This window comes from Solea senegalensis, linkage group LG19 (assembly GCF_019176455.1).
Source record: "Solea senegalensis isolate Sse05_10M linkage group LG19, IFAPA_SoseM_1, whole genome shotgun sequence".
NCBI classification, from domain to species: Eukaryota; Metazoa; Chordata; class Actinopteri; order Pleuronectiformes; family Soleidae; genus Solea; species Solea senegalensis.
Genome location: NC_058038.1, coordinates 528013 through 545735, shown reverse-complemented (window position 1 = coordinate 545735; position 17723 = coordinate 528013). Strand labels below are relative to the sequence as shown.

General features: G+C 42.3%; 1 protein-coding gene across 1 annotated transcript in view; it reads left to right on the top strand.

Annotated features, from left to right (window-relative positions):
- The window catches only part of LOC122785447 (myocardin-related transcription factor A-like), a 32865-nt gene extending 23675 nt beyond the window's left edge, over positions 1 to 9190 (top strand). Inside the window, exons 5-18 of the mRNA XM_044051237.1 lie at positions 261 to 427; positions 649 to 765; positions 1067 to 1135; positions 1319 to 1521; positions 1647 to 1809; positions 1989 to 2262; positions 2429 to 2562; positions 3333 to 4343; positions 4518 to 4703; positions 5316 to 5435; positions 7799 to 7930; positions 8120 to 8188; positions 8427 to 8475; positions 8579 to 9190. Coding sequence (XP_043907172.1) covers positions 261 to 427; positions 649 to 765; positions 1067 to 1135; positions 1319 to 1521; positions 1647 to 1809; positions 1989 to 2262; positions 2429 to 2562; positions 3333 to 4343; positions 4518 to 4703; positions 5316 to 5435; positions 7799 to 7930; positions 8120 to 8188; positions 8427 to 8475; positions 8579 to 9132 — 3248 coding nt within the window. The 3' untranslated portion in view covers positions 9133 to 9190. The remainder of the gene's footprint in view (positions 1 to 260; positions 428 to 648; positions 766 to 1066; positions 1136 to 1318; positions 1522 to 1646; positions 1810 to 1988; positions 2263 to 2428; positions 2563 to 3332; positions 4344 to 4517; positions 4704 to 5315; positions 5436 to 7798; positions 7931 to 8119; positions 8189 to 8426; positions 8476 to 8578) is intronic.
- Positions 9191 to 17723: the final 8533 nt, after the last annotated feature.

The following is a 17723-nucleotide window of genomic DNA, read 5'->3' as shown; positions in this document are numbered from 1 at the left end:
TCCTTTGTTAGATGTGTGTTGTCCTTTTGCTCAAGAAAACTTCACTTCAGAGTATATTTGATCATCCAATCATCTTCTTTGAGGGGACGCTGGAGCCAATCCCAGCTCAGACCGGCTGAAAAAGGCTCCATCGACAGTTTGCCAATCCATCTCCACGGCTGAATAGTCGATTGACACTTACTATGTGACTTGTCATTGAAGTAATGTCCTTTCTTTCTCTCCACCCATAATCTCTCTATTGTCTCTCTCTCCTCTGCCAGAGACCCAGTTTCCAAAGGCTCCAGGTGAAAACTCATCATGTGACGAGGACAGCAATGACAGCCTGTCTCCAGAACAGCCAGTAGGACAGGACTCGCCTCTGGGTGTGGGACCTCTGCCCTCTCTACCAGAGACGCTGGCTGAGCGCAGCATCCCCTCTCCCTCACAGGTAGGTTTTCCTCTGGGGGAGAAGATGGCAGCGTGACGGACATGTCATGTATCATGGATGCGAGATTGTAAACCTGAGTACAAATGCCATTACCGCTGGGAGCTGAGAAGTTGAAAATGTCATCATTATAGTTGTAGCTATTATGCTAGACTTGTAAGTGAAGCCTTCACATGATCGCGACACTCAAGTCAGCACGTTTAAATCTTCGTAATCTACTTCAGGTCCCTCCTTCAGCTCCTCTGCTGCCTTCGCTTTCTGGATCCTCCCCGCCATGGAAGCAGACGAATGGAGCAGTGACACCGTCCGCCCAGAATATCCACGTCACCTCTCAGATCACCGTAAGTGACGTCTCTCGAAGTCAATCAAACAATAAGTGATCCTAGAATATAATAATAAAATAAAATAATACGGATATACTCAGATCCAAAGCTGCTGTAAGCAATATTTTTACATCAGTAATGGAATTGAAGCTAAAACCTAGACCCTAAATAAATGCTTATTTTGAATTTAGAATGTATGCTTACACTTTTGCCACTATTTAATGCAGCTAAAAAATACTTTTACCACTTGGTATAAAACCAAAAGTTTAGAGTTTTGGGAAAACTCTCGGAATCTATAACTCTTTTTCTTTTTCTGCAGTCGCTGCCTAAATCAAGTTCTCATTGCTCTGGACAAAAACACAAGAAATCCAAGGACAACAAACCAAAGGTAGATTTTTGTGTCTGTGTTTTGTCAGTGTGTGTGAACACATTAGACTTGTAAATAAAATACTTAGGTAAGGTAGTTATTACAGATGAAACACTTGGAGGAGGACACAAATATTAGCCATGATAATCACCAATGCGCTGCTAAAATACTCATCTGTGCTGTTGTAAATGTCTGGAATTTTAGATCAAGAAGTTAAAGTACCATCAGTACATCCCGCCAGACCAGAAGGGAGATAAAGAGCCTCTTCCCCATCTGGACTCATCTTATGCCAAAATTCTGCAGCAGCAGCAGCTTTTCCTGCAGCTCCAGATCCTCAGTCAGCAGCAGCAGCAGCAGCAGCAGCAGCAGCAGTATAACTACCACACCATCCTGCCTGCACCACCCAAGTGAGTGAGGAGTTTGTCAGTTTATCAAAAGATAAAGACCATGTAGAGGTTTTAACTGAATTTATCCGTAATAAAGACTGACGAGATCTCTCTCCGTTTCCCAACTCTCCCTTTCTTCCCGACAGTCTTCAGGAGAATCAGCAGCCGACTTCCTCTTCAAATTCCAGGACCACCTCCTCCCCGCCTCAGCCCCTCGCCGCCCCCTCTGTCGGTCACAGTAGTCAAAGTCTGCCTTCTTTAGATGGAACCAAACCAGTGTCTCTACCTCTGAACCTGGATGAGATGAAGGTTAGATTGGTTAGCCCCCATAATACCTCGATGTTTTACTTTCTAGAGAGAGAGACTGATTATTCTGTGTTGTCGTTTTCCTGCCCATTTGTTTTCTTTATCCCCACATCTGCACCTCTCCTTCCTTTCAGTCTTGTCCTTCAGTCCTCAGCTTGTCTCTTTTCTCCGTCCTCTGTCAGGTGGTTGAACTGAAGTCGCAGCTGAAGCTCCGCAGTTTGCCAGTGTCTGGCACCAAACCTGACCTCATTGAGCGGCTGAGGACTTACCAGGAACTGAATGGAGGCAGTGACAGTTTCTCCTCTCCAACAGCAGGGGGTACCACAGGGTCAGGGTCTGAAGGAGCAGGAAGGTCCTCACAAAATGCTGCTGCAGGCAACAACAACGACAACAACAATGTGTCACTACAGCAACCATTTCAGTGCCTTCAGACATCCTCTCTGACAGGCCACTCAGGTGACTGACAATTTCTTTGTGATTACACAGAATCAAAACACTGTTGATTTTCAGAAGTATGAAACAAACCATCGAAGCAAACAACAGACACTGAATGATATTTGTGTCAAAACGCCCACCGTTAATCTCTGTGTGACTGATGTGCGTTGTACTACAACACTCACAGCTACTCCTCAGCAGCTGTTGAACTGTAGTGTGAAGGTCTCCCCACCAACCCCACCCCTGACCCTCTCTGACCACCCGTCAGCCACCAGCAGTCCAGAAGACACCAGCTTTAACAGCGATCCTTTGAGCGATATGGTAGGAATTGATTTCATTTTGACACGTTACATTATTCTTGACTGTCCAGGGTCAACCAACCCCGCCTATCGCCCGATGTAGCTGAGATTGGCACAGCATCCCCCCGCGACCCTCTGGTAGAGGATAAAGTGGTAGATGATGACTGAGTGACTGACATTATTCTTGTGCGACACCAGAAGTAAAAAACACAGGAGGAATATCAGCTTTTGCATGAAAAATTCAATATTTGTGATGCATCAAATGTGCCACATTTTACATAGAGTGTTAGTTTTGTGAGAAACACTTTAACATGCGGACTGAGAGTCTATTAAAGATCGTGATACATTTACTTAGATCACACAACTACAGATGGTAAAATCAGAGCCCGACACCCATTTTTCTACACTTTAATAATAGAACAAATGTGGTAGAAATGCGTCACTCTCTTTCTCTCAGTTATCGGCTAAAAAAAAGATAATTTATTACTTGCATTTATCAGAAGTATCACCTACGAGAACAGATGCACAGAGCTACACATGAACGGAATTTTGGATCCTAATAAACAAAAAGACGAAGTGTAGTGTCTTTATATAAGAAGTACAGTATACAGTATTTTAATTATATTAGTAATGTAGCAAAACTATAAATAAAACGTCAATCGCAACTCAATTTAATGTACAATTGCACATTATGACTGGAATATCTCGCCGAATCAAGCCCTTTTGTTTATTCATTCATTTTTGAGGTTACTTGTGATGATGAATGTTTTCATTTTCTTCCTCGCTGTCTAGATGAGGTCACCTCTGAGCCAGCTGAGTCTTCAGCCGTGCTCACCTGCTCAGCTGCCGGTGAACATTAAAGACGAGCTCGCGTGCTCCACTCCTGCTCCGTGCCCGTTCTCACTGAAGCCGGCGACTCTGGAGAAACACTGCCTGGCCTCAAACCGCGCCTCCACCACTACGACAACAGCCCCACTACTGACGATTGACAAAGACAGGATGCTGCAGGAGAAAGATAAGCAGATCCAGGAGTTGACCCGGATGCTGAGGCAGAGTCAGAGGCTGGTGGATCTGCTGAGGATGCAACTGGAGCAACGGAAGAGAGCAACTCGAGTTTCTGAGCCGGTACTTCTTGTAAGAGTAAAACAAGAACCCTCTGATCATCCTAGTGTCCCACTCTCCTCTGGTCATCCTTCACCCCACCCTCAAAATGTGTCTCTATCAAGTGACACGATTTTCACTAAGGTTAATGTCAAACATGAGGTCACCGAGGCAGCGAAAACTATGCAACCACTGGACTCTCAGGAGTTACAACAGACTTACCCTCAAACTCAGGAGACACCGGAGCAGATTCGACCACACGCCGAACCACAGAAGAAACACGTACGACACAACTGTCTCCAGCAGAAGACGCTGCAGCTGGTCCAGCAGCAGGCCATACAGAAGCTCCTGCTGCAGCAGCAGCAACAGCAGAACATGCAGAACACTAACCACGTACTGGAGAATCAACAGAACCTGCAGAGGCTCTCGCAGCAGCGGAAGAAGAAATCTCACAAGCAGCAGCTCAAACAGCTGCAGAAGCATCAACAGTCCAAGCACCTGCAGCAGCAGATGCAGCTGAAGCAACAGATCCTGACGACACAGCAAAAAACACTCTTACAGCAGCAGCAGCAGCAGCAGCAGCAGCAGCAGCACGCGTTTCAGCCACCGCAGCAAATCCAGATGCAGACCACGATGCATTTGAAGCAACAGCAGGTAGTGATGCAACAGAAACAGAAGCTGGCGCAGCAACAGTCTCCACAGGTAAGGACAGAGTTCTGCGTTATTCTCTTTACAAAACCTGCTCATGAAAGATAAAATAGCCCTGACATTTTATTGAAACTGTTTTGGGATGCAGGTATTGACACATACACAAGTTAAAATGTGCAAAAGTCAAGATTCTTCCTCTTGAAGTCCGTTTGTACATTTTTATCTCAGGATTGTATCAAAGAGCAGCCGGGCTCAGCCGGCTGTTTCCTGCCTCTTTTTAAGAGCGACTCCACCCAAGCCTTGGTCACAGACAGCAATGGTAACCACTTCCTGATTACACTGGGCAATCCTGTCACTGAGAACCATAGGAGAGAGCCACCTGAGGGCAAAGCGAACGGTCACGTCACTCTCCAGGTAAATTATCTCACCTCCAAGTGTGAAGCCAGACGTCATGCAAATTGGAATGTACATCTTATTGTGTTTTGAATGGTCGTATAATACTGTAGTATAATCATAGTGTTTTTAAAGCAAGGAACGACGTCGTCTGAAATCATCTATTATTGGTCAAGTGTACTAAGAAAGAGGAATAAACAAGATAGAACAAGCAATGACTTAAACAAATGCACACAAGTGAGGTAGATTATACAGATGTGAACATAATCCTGCATATAATCAAACATAGAAATACCTGTAAAGAGAAGGACAGCCAGAGGTTAGAAATCTAAATCTCACTAAACTGCTTCTCATTTTTTAACTTTTCTGAAGTGTTGAAAAGTCCTTTCTCAAGTTTTGAAGAATTTGGCTTAATAGATATTGAATTTACTTATAGTATAATCACGAGTTAAACAGTTGCCACGTTAGAGTTAACATCGTCTCTTCTCCTAATATCATTCATGATGGAGAGGATGTTGTGTCAGATAAGTGTGTATAATAGCCTGTAGGTGCTCGGGCTGATTGATTAAAACTCAAAATGAAATGGTCATGTTTCTATTATAAGTACTCTTTGTTTGTTCCATCTCTCACCAGCGAGCACAGTCCACTCCAGCCAAGCTCTTCGGTCATAACCCTGCCCATCGTCTCAGTGCTGATATTCAGCAGTCTGAACACAGGATGCACCTGGATGTTACGAAACAACAAAACCTGAAGGTGAGGTGTGAATCAAGACTCTACAGTAGCTGAAGGGTAGAAAATAGTAAAATATATGAATAGAATATGATAGCGCGATGCATAATCCTACATTGTTTGCACATCCTCTGGAAAGATTTAAAAAAAAGGTCATGTCTGTGGATTATCTGGACACATTCACCTCTGCTGTATTGGTTTCCATCCCCGGTGCAACTCTAGAGTACACTCTGTTAATACTCCATAAATAGGGAGACAGAGACATGTGTGAAAGAGAACCGCTCCACTGAGTCTGTGGAAATGAATGACAAATACAACAGTCCTTGATAAGACTGTCTGTCACTTTGCTAATTACTCAAACGACATCCTCCGTTAATGTGATTAATGTGGTTAATGGAGGAGGAACAGGGACTCAATTGCATTCGTGTCTAATAGAGACATTTGGAGCAAAGCCTGTCTTAAAAAAATGACAAGATTTGGTAGAGCGGTTCATGCTGACTGCACAGATTGCTTTTGTCAGCTGTCTTTCCTCCATCTTTTAATCATTGCTTCTGAAAAGTACTGGGCTGGTCGTGAGCTTAGGTTTAGAGTAAGTTTAGAGCAGAGAGAGTGTGTGTGTGGAGTGGTTATTTAACCGTGGACAGTTATCCTGGGGGATCGTCTACACCCACGGTGGGGTACGGAAGACTGTGGACTTGGAGCCTCTCAGCAGAATTTCTGATTTTTAATAAAAAACACCACCCAGTGTAAGGCTTTTGTAATGATCAAATATCAGTTTTTATGTTTTTATGTCTGTAATGGTTAAAACACCAGTATGTAGAAGCTCTTTAACCAAAATCATATTTTTAATGCTAAAATATTGTAAATTATTGTTATCCATGAATTTGATAGCACTTTATAGTTTGGCATACTTGAAGCACAAACAAGCACATTATAATTTGACATCTGAATCAAGAAATAATAGTTATTTACTTGCATTCCTGGACAGAAAATTTAATTTCAGTGGTTGAATGTTATGCTTGATTAATATCTGACTTCTCAGAGAAGAAGCCCAGTGAGCCAGCTCAAATTTGGGTATAAAAATGGTGAATTTAGTTTGTAATTTACCAAGTAAATAACAATAACATTTATAGTTATAAATCTTTGAAAAAGTTTTTGAAATATTTCTAAAAGATTTATAGTTTCTCCTTTTTATGACAAGTGGTCTAATAAATGTGTTAAGCATAGTATATATATATATATGTGTATTAAATCAGCCACAGCATCTGAATATCACTAAATTCAACAAAAAAAAAGACCAAGAAACATTTAGAATGAACATTTCAAAAAGCAAAAATGAATTCTCAAACAGTTCAAATGTTTGTTAAAAATCAGATGCTAAGGAAAGTTCGAATAGTCAAAATAATGGAAAGATTATAAAGGGTTATCACGGCGGAGAAGTGGCTAGTGTTGCTGCCTCGTTGTAAAAAGACCCGGGTTCTTGTCTTGGTTCGAACCGAGGCCTTTCTGCATGGACTTTGCATGTTCTCTCCCCGTGTGCATTGGTTTTCTCCGGTTACTCCAGTTTCCTCTCACAGGTCAACAACACGCAGAGGTTAATTGGACACTGTGGGTGTAAATGTGAGCGTGAATGGTTGTTCATCTCTGCCGACTTGTCTAGGGTTTACCACACCTGTCTCCCTGTGTCAGCTGGGACTGACTCCAGTGACCCGCCGAGGATAAAGCTGTAGACCAGGGGTGTCCAAACCTTTTTAACGAGGGCCATTTTTTTAACAGTAACATTTACATACAAATGCACTGTTTTATAAAAATGTCATTTTCATTGTCGCAATTATCATTCTTAAATGGAAATGAAACCAAATCTAAGCCACGCAGGAGTGAAGAAATGTAAAGAAAAATGGCCTTTCTTTCCACATCTGGAGTCAAATAACATAATATGAGATGAGTGCATATAGCTGTCTGTCACAGGTGGGGTTTGAACCGATTTTTTGTCCCTGGCCATAAATAATACATTATAAAACTGAAGCTGCGGGCCGTACAACATCTCACGAGGGCCGTTGTTTGATGATGATCAAATGATATAGAGCAAACAATGGAAACATTCACTATAATTCATTGACACATTGCAGTAGAGGTGTTGATACAGGGTTTTTTTTGAGTTTCGTGGTGCTGCACCTGCCAAAACCTTTAATTAGGGACCATTAAAGTTTTTAACAGTGAAGGATGTTACTATAAAAAAAAAACTGTACACTCAGTGCAACAAAAGCACAATGTAGATAATTAGTCTTATCAGTGAGCAGAGATTTATTTTGATCTAAAGAGTAATATGTCCGCTTCAAAGTGCTGTTCCACGATGAGGATTTCTTTTCTCTCCTTCATAAAAACAGGATGGAGGTCTTCAGTTATCTGCAGACCAAACACAGCAGGTCGCTGCTCAGTGTTTGTCTGCACCACCCAGCATTCAGCCTTTCTTCAAGGACCAAGAAAGTGCTCACAACTCATCACCCGCCTCTCCAAATGTAAGTGATTTACAGGAGACACCAGTGAATGGATGAGCCTTCAAGATGAGGAAGTCTTGTTGACTTTGGATAAAGAAAAATTCTATATTTCCCAGAATCTGTGCTTGGAAAGTCAATAACAACCCTTTTTTGTTGTTTTGTTTTGTTTGGTTTACTATTTCTCACTCTGTTTTTATTTATTTCCTGTAGGAGGTCTGCTCGAGTCTGGACGTCTTGTTTAGTCCTGTGTCTCCGGCTGCTTCGTCACCTGATAACAAAGTACGATACACTGCAAGTCCTGAAGTGTCATGGCACAAAAGATATAAATTCATCAAGAACTTTACACACTAATAACATTATATAGTGTTGTATTTTTGTCCCCTTATTATCTTTTGGGTTAATTTATGCATCAAACCTTGTGGTATTAAGTGCATATGACAGTATATGAATTTATATTCAGACTTAAATGTTAAGGTTCTCTCTCTCTCTCTCTCTGTCTCTCTGTGTATATCCCTAGGATACAGAGCATGAAGATGATTTTATTGACATCATTTTGCAGACGGGAGGTAAGATGCAATAATATTTTCTTGTCTGTTTGTTTTCAGAATGATTTATGACACTGTGCTCTCTTGCTGAAACTGTGAGCGCCGCGTGTGTTTCTCCACACAGGAATTTCATCCCCCTTCAAACCAATGACAAACTCACCTTTGGACCATCTCAGTCAAAACTCCTCCCCTCCGCCCTCCCCGCTCCAGCTGTTGCTTTCTTCCCCCATCCCACACGGCCGTGACACCCCCCAGCCCACTCCCTTGGCGCAGCCTCAGCTCCAGACTCTGGTTGACACCATCGAGGAGGAGAGGCAGCACCTCAGTAACGGTGGGAGTGGACGCCTGGAGGACTTCCTTGAGAGCACCACAGGTAAGCCTCTCCTGGGGGTGGAGCCTGGAGGCCTGTTGACTTTGATCGATGACCTCCACAGCCAAATGCTGTGCACCCCCAGCATTCTGGACAATCCGCCGTCTCCCATGGACACCTTTGACATGGTAGCTGAGGACGAGCACGTCCTGGATAGTATGGATTGGTTGGACCTCACTGTGGGAAGAGAGAGCAGTGAAGAGAGCCCTACACTGGACCCATTGGGCCCCCAAACGCCACCTAGTGTCTTTTCCACAGACTTTCTGGACAGTTCAGACCTGCAGATTCACTGGGACTCCTGCCTGTAGCCAAATGGCGTATTTCCCCCGGCTCGCCTCGCCTCGGCACGGTTAAGTTGCGTTTCCACTAGCACAGTACCTGGTACCAGGTGCTTTTTGGCGGCCACTGATTGGTCAGAGTGCCGTCACAGGAAGAGACAATCCTAAAAATGTGGGTTAATCTCCAACAATTAGCAGGGAAATGTCTAAAATGTCAATATTTAACAGAGGAGTCTGGTGTCTTTAGCGACAGCAATGCTGATCGCGACCGGTCGGCCGGCATCACAGACCGTGCTGCTGTATTTCAGTCCAGTGACTGTGTCAGAGTCTGTGCTCCTGACAAATAGATTTAATGAACTGATTCCAATGATTCAGTTACACTGAAAACAACTGCTTTACAAGTCACTAGTCACTCACTCCGTGCAGTGAGGACTCTGCCCACGTTGAGTAGGTACTTTTTTTTGTAATGGAAAACCAACCTGTGCCATGTCGTGCCATGTCGTGCCATGTCGTGCCATGTCGTGCCAAGTCGTGCCAAGGTGAGCCAGGACCATAAGGGCCATAAGATACACAGGGGAGCTCAAACACACACAGAGGTTTTGCTCAGTCTGCTTAGGGCACTACCTTGACTGCCATTCATGTGGACAGCCTAATGATAAAGTGTTATCCCTATCCTTAACCAGAACCACAATTCAAATCTTAACTCTAAACGTAAACAGTTATTAGGTCCACGTCCAACTACTGGTCCTGAGGAGGTCAGTGTTGATGTCAGAAAAGGCCCTAAAGAGGTAGCACAACACAAAAACACACTTAACACAACTATATGACTGATTGCTGTGGCTTCAGTATTTGATTACAGCACTCTCTCTATATATCTTCCCACACACTGGTTTATTGAATCCTCAAGCACTTTGACCTTTATCTTATTTACACACTGCAGTATTGACTTTCTTTTGTGCAGACAGGTGTTAGGCAGGTCCTATAGCTGGTCTACAGTTGCTTCTTTAGCAACAGTTTTTCACTTTTTTGACCCAGTAGGTGTCATGGTACTTTAAACTAAGCCGTGTAACCGTTGCTTACACACAAAGTTATTTTCTGCATTTGTCCCAGACATGATGTTACTGTCGTAAGGTCAATCAATTCATGTGACCTTTATCTAATGAGGATGCAACGTCTTTCTTCGCTGCCTCTTGTAGTAAAGATTATCTATATTTTACCACTTAAGGAAAAAAGGTTATAGGTAATCAATCCGCAAAGTTTAGGTCAATGACTGTTTTCCAGAAACGTAATAAATGGTGGAGCAGAGATGTTGTTTAAAGACAAAAAAAGAGGAAATAATGAGCAGTCGTCTTTTTGACTTTCTTTCAAAGCAAACCTTCTTTTGCAAATCTGTTCAAAAAATGTACTTTGACTGTGTTATTTACAAAAATGTACACACATTTTTCAGTTGATGTGTAACTGTTCTCTGAATGTAACCCGTGGGAGTAATGATCATACATTACTGCACCTTAAATGAACTACACATTGTGACATTGACTCGTCGTATAACCTATTGCACTAAATTTACGGGAAACTCCAGCAGTCTTATAAAGTCTTAAGACACATGGAATGAAAATCCTCATAATAAGGTTTTGTGACACCTTTCTTGTTTATTTAAAGAGTGATGATTGGTTGTCCTGTACTGTATCAGTACTATTGCTAGTGGGGAATATACATTTTATTTTTCTCTTTGAGATTTTACAGCACACTTTACTATAGCTTTATATTTTATTTTATTTTACAGTGTTTGTGTAAAATAAAATGAAAATATTGCATTTGTATGCTACTGAAATTCAAGTCGGTTTAAGTGGCCGCCGTATTTTTATCAAGCCAAAATGCAGGTTTTACTGGTCATATTGAAATGTGACAGGGATGCAAAGTGGTGCAACTGAAAAGTCCAAACTGTCACGGTGTTATTTATTGTAATGGTTTGAATGCTACACTCTGGAATAGTGCAGACTGTAGGTTTTTATTGTCTGTACATTACGACCTCCTTGATTTTCTTAGTCAGCTCAAACCCTGGCTGATTTGCTGTAAGGAACAAAGTTTCATGACTGTGCAACACAACTGTTATTGTTAAGAAAAAAAAAAAAGTAAACTCAACTGGTGTCTCTCTTCATTTAAAGCCGCAGTGTGTAACGTTTGGTGATCTTCTTTTTGTTGTTGATGTTATTCTGCTGTTTGTTTGTTATTGTTCTGCTGTTTATGTGAAATGATTTGTATGCTGTGTCCTTCATCAAATAATTGGCTCCGTCAAGCAAAACTATCAGACCTGACTGAAGGAGCGTTTGTGTGTATACAGCAGTGAAGAGGCAGGTGCGGGTGAGAAGCATTTATCAACATTGTGTGTAACTATAGTTAAACTGTTGTTTTAGAGAAGCATTATGCTGTTGTGGAATTTGTATGTTTTCCCTGTGTTGGTCTTTGAACAGGTAATCCAGCTTCCTCCCACAGTCCAGTGACACACAGGTAAAATTAATCCCAACTCGGAATTAACAGCAGGTTGTTTGTATGCGAGTATGAATAGTAAGTGTCAGATGGATGGAGTGTGTGATTTTGTGTATGTGTTTCTTACATGTCTGGTTTGATCCCAATATGAGAGGAGATTTTCTCTCATATTTTATATATTTTAGATTTCAGTTAAAGTTTACGTTAAGATGCAGGCTTTTAATAAGTGAAATTCATTTATTGTGCATAATAAATCAAACTAAAACATACAGACATGGATGCAGAGCAAGTGAAGAGCTAGTAAAACAACACTGTCATTCATATGCCCACAGCATGAGTAATACATGCCCACATGCACATGTGTTCACAGCTTTTCTTCTTTGGCATCTGCATTGACTTCAGTTCATTTGGACAGCCTTAACAAAGCTTTGTCTCTAATCGTAACCATGTTTGCTTCATTAGGACCGAGATTTGATTCCCATGTGGACGACTGGTCTTGACAAGGTCAGTGTTTATGACAGAAAAGGTCCTAAAAGGGCAACAAATACAGGCACACACACACACACACAGGTGGTAAAATGTGGTTTGAGCAGGAGGATGATAGCCCTGTGGTGATGTTTGGAAAAGCTGCCGGAAAGTGGATGACTGCGTTCACACATACACACATAAACACATAATCACATAACACACGTCTTCACCAGACCAGGATCTGGGTGGGAGGCAGATGATTGGCTGATAACAACTCCCTCCAGCAGCTAATAGAGGGGAGCAGAGGATGCCAGGCTGTAGCATCCATTCCACAGTGGGGGGTTTTCCCGAGACCTCTCACTGAAACCTAAAACATTGACATGTGACATAATAACAGCTCCCACGTCTACATTTCTGCACAGTCATGTGCCTAAACAGCAGCAGAAGAAGAAGCCATGTGTGTTGCCCATCTCCACTTAATTTAATCCAGTAAAATTTACTCCAACTTGTTGTGTTGTGTGAATCACGAGAGATTCTCTTATCAACACAGAGCAAGTTGATCTTGCTATAATTGTACCTTTTCTTTCCCGCGAGATTACTTCCTAGTGATGGTGATGTTATGAGGCATGAGCACACTGCAATATACGCATCAAGATCATATCTTAGTTAATGTTTTATTCGCTATTAATCGGACCTTGTTGTGAGATCAACAAAGCTTCTTAATTAAACCAAATTCATTAATTTTCTAATCCTAATTCCTCTTTTCATTGATTTTCTAATCTGATTAAAGTTTCCTTGTTCGAATTAATCTGGTTAAGGTTCGTTAAAGTTAGAGGGGCTTCATCAGCGTAAAATAATAACCAATTAGTCAAATCTACCACATAAACCAAGGGGAAGGGGGGAAAAAAGAAGTTTATGATGATGCTTTTGACTGACAGGACAGTTTTGGCGATTTTGTTTTTCAGACTGCATTTTGAAAAAATAATTACCAACTATTTTGATGCTTTTTTTAAATAATTAAAACCATTTATCTGCTTTTTCAGATTCCTAAATGTGAATAACTTCTAATTGTGTTGCTCCACGTAACAAAGAACCAACCAAGTCATTGATTAAATAAGATAATAATCGACAGATTAAACAATCATGGAAATAATTACACTCTCGGTCTTTTGCGATGACTAAGCCAAAAAAAATCACTTAAGTGAAAGCACTAAAGAATAGGCGAAGTGACAGCCTTTTGAAACCTCAGCTTATTTCAGACCAAACATCACCACGTGAAATTAGTTTGTGGTTAGCAAGAGGGAACAACAAGTAAAAACACTTTGGGATGGCAGTAGGAGAGGAGAGAAGAGAAGAGATGGTGCATGTATTCTTAGCAATATCCTCAAGGTCGAAGTAATCTTACGCCAGATGACAGACAATATGCTAAATCTGGACCGCTCCAATGGAAACCTGCTGCGACGAAACGTCACGCACACTCTCACGCATAGTAATACGGACAAGAGCTGTCACACACACTGCACACACAATGGTGTGCATCTAACTCAGTGAGGACACGTCTTACCTTTACCGTCACAAGCCTGCAGAGCTAACTTTTGTGCACATTACATGTTCAAGGACACACACACACACGGTGCACTGCACTGAGTTCATTGCTGAGAAACTGCTGAGTCGCTGTGTCTTCACTAATCAATTAAGGGAGAGTTCACCAGTGGGACGACACGAAAGGGTTCCGTCGATACAATTAGCAGAAAATGGAATCACATGAACATGATGGCTTACTTCTTCCTTACTCATGAACTAAAGGATTTGTACATACACAAGGATTAGCTTAGGCTCTCATCCACTGCTGTTTTCACTTTCAAACGCTTCGTTGTACCTTATCTAATAATAAAAAACAACGATGATAATAATAGTTGTCGTCAGCCGTGCGTCTGCAGCAGTATTTCCATCCTCTCTACCAGAACTTTCAGTCACCTTTGTGTTACACATGTTACATCCTTGCTCTGTTTTGTCTGTCAGCTTGTGCCTCGGGCTCGTCCTCCAGTTGTCCCCGGTAACCTGCCACATCCTCGTCATCTACCTGCCTGGATGTGGGAATTGTTGTTTGCGCTGCCATCTGCCTGGCCCGCTCTGCCAGTCAAATGTCTGTCTGCAGCTCGGCGTTGCCACAGGTCATTGGTAAGTTTCTGTAATTAGAGTTAAACATTTTTTTACACCTTACATTCAGACTCTCAAACAGCTTTAAAAAATACAGTTTGTTTGTTGTGTTTTCTCCATCTGCAGAGTGTACCGCACACACACACATGTGGGCTCATCTTGCCAAATCATTGACCGCTGCGGTAAACTGAACTGTTGTGATTCAGTCTGCGTTCCTTGTGTGACCTCACGTCCTCGCTAATTCAGGAAATTCAGCTTCACAGATCCATATTTACAGCTGCATAAGCCTCCATCGAGTCTCTTCCGGCCTTTTCACATTTCCCATAAACCCCCAAACTCATCAGTAACATTTTTAAGTAGTGTCAAACTTTTTTTTCCCCCCTCTGCAACGCCGAGCGGAGAGATCGATATAATGACGCTGCGGAAACGCTGACATCATGACAACACAACACACAAAGGGAACAAAGGAAACGCAGTTAAGAACAGTGAAACAGGGGTAAGGAGACGGAGCGTTCGGAAAGACGTGAGAGGGGAACAAGAGGAGAGAGTGGAGGAGTGTGTGTGAAAGAGAGAGAGATGAGAAGGAAAGGTGGGGGAAGACAGAGAGGTGAAGAGCAAGACAGTAGAGAACAAAAATAGCTGCGCCCCATTATCATCACCTCCACCTGTCTGGCTGTCGCACCTCCAATTACTGCTGCCACACTGCTGCAAATAGCACACGATGATGTGTGTGTGTGTGTGTGTGTGTGTGCAGTTGTAATTTGTATATTCAGATATTCAGGTACAGCATTTTTTTCTCTCCTGTTGTTGTACCTTTTCACGGCTGTTTCTGCAATCTCAGTCGCTAGGTTTCGATGCCTGAAGGTTCATTGTATGTAAGTGTGTGTGTGTGTGTGTGTGTTTGTGTGTGTATGGGTGGGTTGGTGGATTATAACTCTCCTGTTAACCAGGAGAGAGGCAGCCTGGTGAGAGAAGCTTAAGGGAAAATCTAATCCTTGCCTTAATATGACAGCAGCAATTTCTGTGAACCAACCGTCTTTGTTTAAGTGTTGTGTGTTTGTGTGTGTGTGTGTGTCTGTCTGTCTATGAAGGTCTTTTTAAACAGACGTAACCCACACAGACACACACACGCACACATGCTGCTGAAAACATTCAGACACTTTGCAGGAAGACGCGCTAAGTGTGACTTCATGTGTCGTCTTAAGCAAAAACTGTGAGCAGCCGATGTAGGTCAGGCACACTGCAAACTGAGTCTCTGACTTCTGCTTGAAACCAAATGATACAGAGGGGATTACACACAGACAGTGGCAAGCCACCCACCCGCACACCCACACACACACGTTTGCTCTTCATCCATAGTAAGGACCCTCATAGACATAATGCATTCCCTAACCCGTTACACTAACCTTAATCATCTCAACTATATATCTACCTAAACCCAATTCTGACGCCAACCCTAAAATCAGGTTTTATTCCCCATAAAGCCCTTTAAAAAAGTGAGGACCAACAAAAATGTCCTCACTCTGTATGACTCTTTTTACGGTCCTCACAATGCAACAAATACAAAAACACACACACACACACATGTTTGCTCTTCATCCATAGTAAGGACCCTCATAGACATAATGCATTCCCTAACCCCTTACCCCAACCTTAATCATCACAACTATATATCTACCTAAACCCAATTCTGACGCCAACCCTAAAATCAGGTTTTATTCCCCATACAGCCCTTTAAAAAAGTGAGGACCAACAAAAATGTCCTCACTCTGTATGACTCTTTATACGATTTTTGGTCCTCACAATGCCACAAATACAAGAACACACACACACGTTTGCTCTTCATCCATAGTAAGTACCCTCATAGACATAATGCATTCCCTAACCCGTTACCCCAATCTTAATCATCACAACTATATATCTACCTAAACCCAATTCTGACACTAACCCTACAACCAGGTTTTATTCCCCATAAAGCCCTTTAAAAAAGTGAGGACCAGCCAAAATGTCCTCACTCTGTATGACTCTTTTTACGGTCCTCACAATGCAACAAATACAAAAACACACACACACACACACACACATGTTTGCTCTTCATCCATAGTGAGGACCCTCATAGACATAATGCATTCCCTAACCCCTTACCCTAACCTTAATCATCACAACTAAATATCTACCTTAACCCAATTCTGACGCTAACCCTAAAACCAGGTTTTAACCCCCAAAAAGTCCTTAATGTCCTCACTCTGTATGACTCCTTGTTTATGTGATTTTTGGTCCTCACAATGCCACAAATACAAGAACACGGAACGCCGTTCGAACAGCACTGAGTCTTGCCGCACACATGTGACCTGACAGAATGGAAAAGGAACACACTGAAGTCAAATTGTGTCCAACAGCGGGTTTTGTGTGCGCGCGTCTCGCTTCAGTCATCAGTGTTGGGCCCGGTGTCCTCTGAGAGAGCAGTTTATGTCTACATGTCCTTGCCATCAATCTCCTTTTCTGTCTTTGTGTGTAAACTGCAGAGGCAGCATCATATGGCTGCTGGCAGCTCCCAGACTTTCTTCCTCTGCTCAACAAACTGCTGAAACCTTGCCAGAGAGAGAGAGAGAGAGAGAGAGATGGGAGGGTGAGGGTGAGGGTGAGAGCTAGAGAGCTTCCATCTGTTTACATTGATACATAGTTTTTCTTGTCAGGGTCTCTTGTCATCATCTGTCCTTTGGCAGTCAAAGTGACAGAGTAACAGTCGTGCATCTGAAAATACAATCACAGGAAGAACATTTTAACAACCTCGAAGCGGCTGAATGGGGGTCAGAGGAGAGTCGGGGGAGAGGACAAAAGTGTCTTAAGTGACTTCCCTCTAACTGTCACTTAAGACGTCCCACTGTGTAATTATCATGCAGCAGTACAAGTCAACGAATACGAGCACCACATGTGCACAGCAGGTGTTAATGTCATACATAGTCTATATAGTTGAGACATGAATGTGAGATAGAAGTGTCAATAACTTTATTTCAATGCTTTCAACCCCTTGGTGATGAATGTTTCTTTAAGTCGGTGTGATTCTCCGCACAAATGCTGCCTACAGCTGCTTTATATTAACTTTGAAAATAAATCGATGTAACCTCAAACTTCATTAGATGATGCCTGGGTTGCACCTCCTCCTCCTCCTCCTCCTCCTCCCTCTCCATTTTCTCCTTGTCAGAGCCACTGTGTTCCCTCCTCTCTCCGTGTGTCATGTGACGATGCTCTGGTGTCTTAAGATGTATGACTCTGATGCAGGTGTGTGGCTATGACCTGACTTTTGTTTCAAGGTGCACATGACCCTAAACTTCCAGAGAAAGAAAGAAAGAAAGAAAGAAAGAAGGAGGACAGAGAAAGAAAGAACTTTCACACCCTAACCGGGGTATAGTGTGTTCCAGTCACAGTCTTACACACCTACTTTATTTTATTTTATTACATACCTGTCATGTTAATGGAAAAAAAGGCATGATTTGTAACTTTTA